This window comes from Phytophthora infestans, genomic scaffold, assembly GCF_000142945.1.
Source record: "Phytophthora infestans T30-4 supercont1.12 genomic scaffold, whole genome shotgun sequence".
Classification (NCBI taxonomy): Eukaryota; Oomycota; class Peronosporomycetes; order Peronosporales; family Peronosporaceae; genus Phytophthora; species Phytophthora infestans.
In genome coordinates, this window is record NW_003303747.1 from 1,611,693 (window position 1) to 1,618,624 (window position 6,932).

Genomic DNA, 6,932 nt, shown 5'->3' on the forward strand with positions numbered 1-6,932 from the left:
ACGTTGTATCTCGATTTTTTAATCGTTTTAAGAGACGAGCGTAATGGAAGTACTGTAGAAGTAAACCGGTATTTATAGTTGGTATGTGTGCTTCTTCGTCATCCATAACAACTTTATTACTTGGCTGAGCCATTCGGTAGATGGAAGCTCCGTCAACTACAGAATGGATGCATGTCCCCACTAGCACAAAGACAAAACCGCAATAAGTTTCCGTCCTTCGTAATAGAAACGCCGGCCGTTGCAGTGCAACTTGCACCCATCTCGACAAAAACCGGTCCATTCATGGAACTACATTCTTCACTACTTCAAGTGACAACGTAAGTGTATTGCAACTATATCCGTCCACTTGCACTTTTCCTGCTGCTGATAATACCTACCGACGGTATCTGTGGCGCTTGAAATTGAAATAGAGATGAAGAACTCCGCGCTCGAACACGCTCTTGAAGCCGCGTTTGTGCGAGTGTTCCCACTCGCGGTTGACGATCTTGAAAGCAATATCCTGATATGGTGGGCCAGCAGAGAAGCGAATGATGCAGAACTCGTCCGAGTTGGTCTTCTCCAAGAAGAAACGCGGCGCTGTTTGCTTGTCGATGAGGTCAGGGTAAAAGAGATCGAACTTGTAGCCCTGCACAGACTTTGGCGGCGGGTTATCCCGGTCGTAGTGCGTCTGGTTGTACTTGTTCCAGTCGTAGCCCGTCTTGACGCGGTTGAAATAGCGAGGTTTACGCGGCTGGTACTTTTCGCTCCAGCGCGGAGCTGTCTTTGAGTCAGCCAGCACCACTTCTTCCGACGCGCCGAGCCTCTCTTCCTCTTCCTCAAGACCTTTGCGAGCAAATTCCTTCTCCATTTCACGTGCCTCACGCCCCGCATCACGACCGTTTTCATCTACTATGCCGTGTTTCGCGTCTTCGGCTGCACGAGCCGCAGCCTCCTCGGCCGTGCGCCTCTCGTGCTCTTCCATTAGATCAGCCAGCTTGGTCAGCATATCTTCGTGCAGCTCAGTGAGCCTCGCACGAGCTTGATACACCTGGATCTGCTGCGCTACTTCCTCCCAGAAGTCGACATCCACCCCTGTCGCTCCATTCGAAGCACTAGCAATAGTCTCCTTCACTTCACCTTGCAACTTGATCAACTCCTGCTTATCCTTACCGCCCAGCATCTCCTCAATGGTCTCATTCACCGAGTCATGGATCGCTCCTCTACCTGCTTGTCCTTCACTCTGCGACCTCTTCAAGCGTCGAATCCGATCTTCACACACGAGTTTCATCAGCTTCCAGAACTCGGCGTTATGTCCTCCATTGCCGCTCTCCTCCAGCTCTTCATAGGTACGAACATCCTCCTGCAGCTCCTTAAGCTCGTCCATTGACAACACCTCTACAACGGCGTGAGGACGTCTGTGCTCCACTCTAATGTGTCCGATTTCCTTCTTGAAAAAGTCGTCTTCATCGTCCGCGCCATGTTTGGCCGATACTAAGAGCAAGTTCTTAGCCAGTAGATCCACGGGTTTCTCCCGGTTGGCCCGAATCCGTAGCTGGCTGCGCACTTTGGCCTGCTTAAGATGGAATTGCTCCTCCTTTTGTTGCCAGTCTTCGTACTGCTCAGCGTCTTTGAGACGCATCTCTTCGCTCTTCAGCCGCTCCATCTCCTCCCGCTCGGCCTCGCGTTCCTCGCGGCGTTGTCGGGCTTTGCGGATATCGTCTACACGTCGTAGCTGCTGCTTCTTGAGCTCCCTGGTCGTGGGTTTTTCTTTGCCTTTACCCTCATACTTCTTGCCCCATACGAAAGGCTGGCTCAGACTCGAGTCCCCGAATGGGTTCGTCTCGTCCGAGTAGCCTAAGCTCGCTAGCATCTTAGCAGATTTCTTGCGCGCCTTACGCTCGGCACGTGTCTCGGACTCGCTGTCAGAGTCGGAGTAGTGGCGATGACGTTTCTTGTGTTCCTTCTTCTGCTTCTTTTCACGGCGACTCGACACGCTGCCGTCGCCCGCCATCGCTTCCGAGGTCACAGTTCTTCAGCGGAGACCATAAATGGGTTCAATGAATGAAAGGGAAACAAAACGGCCCAAAATCTGCACTCAGAATAACCTTATGGGAAAATTCAAAAAGCTACCAAAAGTGATCAAAAGTGAATTAATGGAGCGCCACCGCGGAAGTGACTCGAGTAGCCGAAGTGAGTGTGCAGGTGAACGAGGAAATGGCTTAGCAATACCGGTAATGTCTTTTCAGAGAAATTCGTGTATTTAAAAATGGTTCATTTTACGGGTGACACCCCTCCCTGGTGGGGAACGAGTGTCCATATCCACCATCATAATAAAAGCACTACAATCAATCTAGACTTGTTGGACATAACCCAGCGGGTTGCGGCAGGGACGGAGATCGCGGAGCAGTGTGTTGATCTGAGCAGTTCACTTAAGTGATAAGACGTACGAGGCGAGCAGGCGGTGCTCCCAAGAAGTTGTGTCTGCTGCCTATTCAGCAAAACTAAAAGTGAGAAGAGCTTTGGCGGCAGCTTTGCTGCTCTCTAACACGCTCAACCTATCAAACTGCCTTAGTATAACATCTACGCAAACACTGCCACTCAGAAGCTTGTCGTCAAGCACGATTGCAAGCGCTAACCAGCAGCATTGACGTACTGCCAATTTAACACTCCCCCGCAGTGCGAACCCAGTGCTGCTGCCTTGCTTCGATCTTGATCTTCCTGCACTCTGGCTACCCCGATCCTCGGATCTCATCAAGCCACCACCAAGTCTGCCCAAACGTTGAAGCTCTAGACCGTCTTGGTTCTTGATCGTTGCACATCATACAGACCTCAGTGAAATATATGAGCACCTTCACGTCCAGCTTCCCCAAGCTACCCCGCTTTGCTGGCACCAGGCTTTATCTCTTCGTCTTCATTCAGAATCTTGGAAATATGCATCCACAAACCTTCTGCTGCGACTTCTTCACTGTCATACAGCATTATCCTCTCTACAGCACCTTCATCTTCTTACAAGATGCTCAAACTGCTCTCGTGCAAGCCCCTTCGTCATCATGTCTGCCACATTTTCCTTTGACATCACATACTGCAGCGCCACTTCCTCGAGCTGCACGTGCTCCCGAATGAAATGGTATCGCACATCAATGTGCTTAACTCTTGTGTGACGCGAAGGGCTCTCCGCGATTGCAATGCAGGAATGATTGTCGTCATTCACCACTGTCGCAGGCTGCTCGTAGCCAAGATCTTTCAAAAGCTGCCGCAGGAACAAGACTTCGCGTGTGCAATGCGCCAAGGCCACCTATTCCGCTTCCGCAGTAGACTACGCTACAATGCGCTGCTTCCGTGAGCTCCAAGTCACCATGCAATTCCCAATCATCGTCACGTATCCTGATACAGATCTACGGTCATCTTCGCACCCCGCAAATTGGAGTCAGTGAACGCCTTACTACCGCATCGCCACTAAACTCCAATCCATGATCAAGCGTGGCTTTTAGATAGCGAATGCATCGCTTTACTGCCTCCCAGTGAGCCCCCTCATAGTTCGCCAAGTATTTGCTCACATCTTGAACAGCAAACACCAAGTCAGGCCGACTACCAATCATTTGATACATCAGGCTCCCAACAGCCTGCCGAAATGACTTCTTCAGCATCTTAGCAGTTTCTTCTTCACTCATCGGAGCCTGTAGCTTCGTCAGCTTCTTTCCTGTCGCTGTAGGCGTCGCCACACCGGCGCTATGCTCCATGTTAAACTTCTTCAGAATTGCTTCGGCGTTACTCCGCTGGCTGATCCACAGCTACCGAGCCGCACGATCCCGAGTGATCTTGAGGCCGAGAACAAAACTGACTTCATCTAAGCCCTTGGCTTTGCATGCTCCACTGATAGACTGCTTAAGTTTCTTCATCACCTCCGCAGTCTTGCACAGTAGCAGCAAATCATCCACGAAGATCGCCACTATCTCCAGCTCGCCATGGCTTTTGCGCACATAGATACAAGACTCGCAGGACAGCTGTTTAAACCCCTCCTTTCTCAGGAATGAAGTCAGAGCTTTGTGCCAAGCTCGTGGAGCCTGTTTCAGTCCGTATAAGCTTTTCACGAGCTTGCACACCCACTCTTCTTTGCCGTCAATTTCCGTTCCTTGTGGCTGCTTCATGAACACTTCTTCCTTGAGGGTCCCGTTGAGAAATGCGGTTTCGATGTCCATCTGATGGCACTCCAATTCCTCAATGCAAGCAATGGCCAGCAATACTCGCAGCGACTCAAGCCGAACTACCGGGGCAAAGATCTTGTCATAGTCGACGTACTTCACTTGCTGACAGCCAAGTAGCACTAGCCGGGCCTTGCGTCTCTCAATGGTCCCACCACTGTTGTATTTTGTCTTGAACAATCATCGACAAGAAAGTGCTCGTTTACCGGGTGGTAGTGTTATCACTGTCCACGTCTTGTTGGCCTTTAACGAAGTCATCTCCTTGTGAATCGCCTCTTTCCTCTCACCAGCATCGGGTCTCGCCACTGCTTCATAGTATGTTTTTGGGTCAGACGAGATCCCAGTGGCCACCAGCTTCCCAAGTTGCATGGTTCATATGTCTTCTCCAGGTGTTCGAAGATCTCGTATGCGTAGCGCTTGTTGCTCACAGCCACCACCATTTCATCTGACAGCATAGTCATTAAGAAAGCAGTAGTTTCGTTCTCGCGATTTTAAGAATACATCTCTGCTTGGAGTAGGGTCTTCACACGAGCCTTCCATGGAGCATACTTATCCCATTAAAGTTCATATCCGAGGTCCCCTTCATGATTACTAGATAACAGTCTCAAAAAGTGTGTCTTAGCGTTTGCTTGTTTTTCACACTTACCCTGCTGTTTTATATATATTCGCATCTCCCGTTACTTCTGGGATAAGTACGATCCTATGAAAAACAGTTGGCTACATTTGTGGCCCAAAAATTTAATTATAGAGGCTTCTACCCAAGAGTCGGTCTATTTCAGCGACACCTGGGTTCTGCCTATACTGTAACGGGGTACGTAGCCCTAAGTGTACCCTGGTTACATGAAGTGCGACACTTCACACTTCAGGTGTATGACACGTCATACTCCGGGATATTTGGTACAAGGTACCAAGGTCGTCCATTGGTCAAACGACATTGCATTTCTATAGGTAACTTATAGTTTGTATTAAACCCAAACTTAACCTACCTATAAATATACTCAGTTTACAATCTACCTTATTTAGGTCACTTCGCTCTCTTTAACTAAAGAGGGGACCTGTGAACTGCCGTTCACTGAGAGTTTGTATACTCTCGGAAGATAACTTCCTCTAGCGCAAGGTGCTGTGTGACCCCGTCACACTTGGTAGCACTTGTAGTCAATCCACGCCACCGCGGGTAGACTACCTGAACCTCTCCGAAGTTCGTTGCCATGGATAGGAACGACTTCTCCCATATGAACGACTCTCAGTTCGAGTTGGTTCGGAAGATGGCAGGCATCGTCGGGATGGAGGCCCTGCAGAGCCTGGTGGTGTCAACACCGGCTGAGCAGCTCGAGCGCGTCAATGCATTCGACGCGTACGAGCAGGGCCTCATCGCGCATGTGCGGGAGAACCTGCAGGCTCCGGCGGCGGAAGCAAATCCGCCTCACCCGAAGCCAATACGGCTGAAGGTTAAGCCGTATGAAGGAAAGGAAGGCGAGAACCTTCACTTCTGGGTCCGAGAAGTAGAGCTCGCGATGGACGCGGCTCTGATCTCGACCGAGCAACTGCGTGTTGCTTTTGCACTCTCCAACCTTAGCGGCCGTGCTAAGAGTTGGGTGTACACACGGGAAGCAACATCCCCTGGATGTTTCACATCCTGGGCTCAGCTGTACGAACGGCTCCGAGCCGCGTTCCTCCCGGCGAACTACGAGTACCGCCAGCGTTCGCTCTTCCTCTCGTGTAAACAAGGAAGGCGCGAACTGCACGAGTATGTGCAAGAGATACGGGAGCTCACGGCGTCCCTAGTGGGACCCACTCAGCGAACACATCAAGATGACTGTGTTCATGGACGGCCTTCGAGTGGGCCCCGCACGCACTCAGCTGTTCCGGGTGCAGTCAAGCACTCTTGAAGAGGCGATTCAAGTGGCTCTTCAAGAAGAGTACAGCCATCGCCAGGCGCGTACGCCGGCCTCAGCATGGCCTGGGAGTTCTTTGTCGGCTCCCGGCCGAACAAGCCCAAACGGACCAGTTCCCATGGAACTTGGGTCCGCCGAACAGCGTGACATCCGCTGCTTCGGCTGCGGGAAGATGGGCCACTTCAAGCGCGACTGTCCTGCGGAAAGACTCCGCTGACGGTCCTTTCCCAAGCCCGTCCTCAAGGGTCGCTGGCAGAAGCCAGGATCCCGGGGACAGGGGAACGCTGGGAACCAGTAGGGGCGGGGCGCCCTACTGGGGAAGAACTAAGTCTTCGTGATGGGTGCGCGGGTGGCGCGTACCACGGGGACTTAGCCCCTGAGAGTCTTCGCACTCTCGAATCGGCGAAGAGCAGCGGCGGGTTGCTCGTAGTACACGGATGTGTACGGGGATACGATCATCCCTTTAGAATCTTGATCGATTCTGGGGCGTCGAAGAATTTCGCACGCCGCCAGACGGTTGCTCGCAACAGCAACAAGCTGTCCGATGCTTTGAGAGAAAGCAAGGGCAACGGGACGGTGTCAGTGCGACTGGCCGACGGGAAGGTCGTCACTGTCCCCAACGTCCAAGTGGATCTGGCGTCAAGTTTGAAGACTTTGACAGCCTCGAGCAGCTCAGTGTTCTCGATATGGATCCATATGATATGATCCTGGGCATGCCCTGGCTTGAGAAGCACGATCCCTGGATCGACTGGCGAGGTAAGGCAATCGGTGCCAGCCGCCCTGCGCAGTCCGACAGAGCATTGGTGAGTCATGTTCCCACCTCTGTCAGGACCCGGGGCGCCCGCAAGGGCTGCCA

The 6,932-nt window shown here is 51.9% G+C and overlaps 1 protein-coding gene across 1 annotated transcript; it reads right to left on the bottom strand.

Annotated features, from left to right (window-relative positions):
• Positions 1-373: 373 nt before the first annotated feature.
• Positions 374-2,028, bottom strand: PITG_08019 (uncharacterized protein; the record flags this gene model as incomplete). Its single annotated transcript, XM_002904168.1, has 1 exon — positions 374-2,028. One exon carries the CDS (start codon positions 1,847-1,849, stop codon positions 374-376), a length of 1,476 nt encoding a protein of 491 aa, XP_002904214.1.
• Between the last annotated feature and the right edge of the window lie 4,904 nt (positions 2,029-6,932).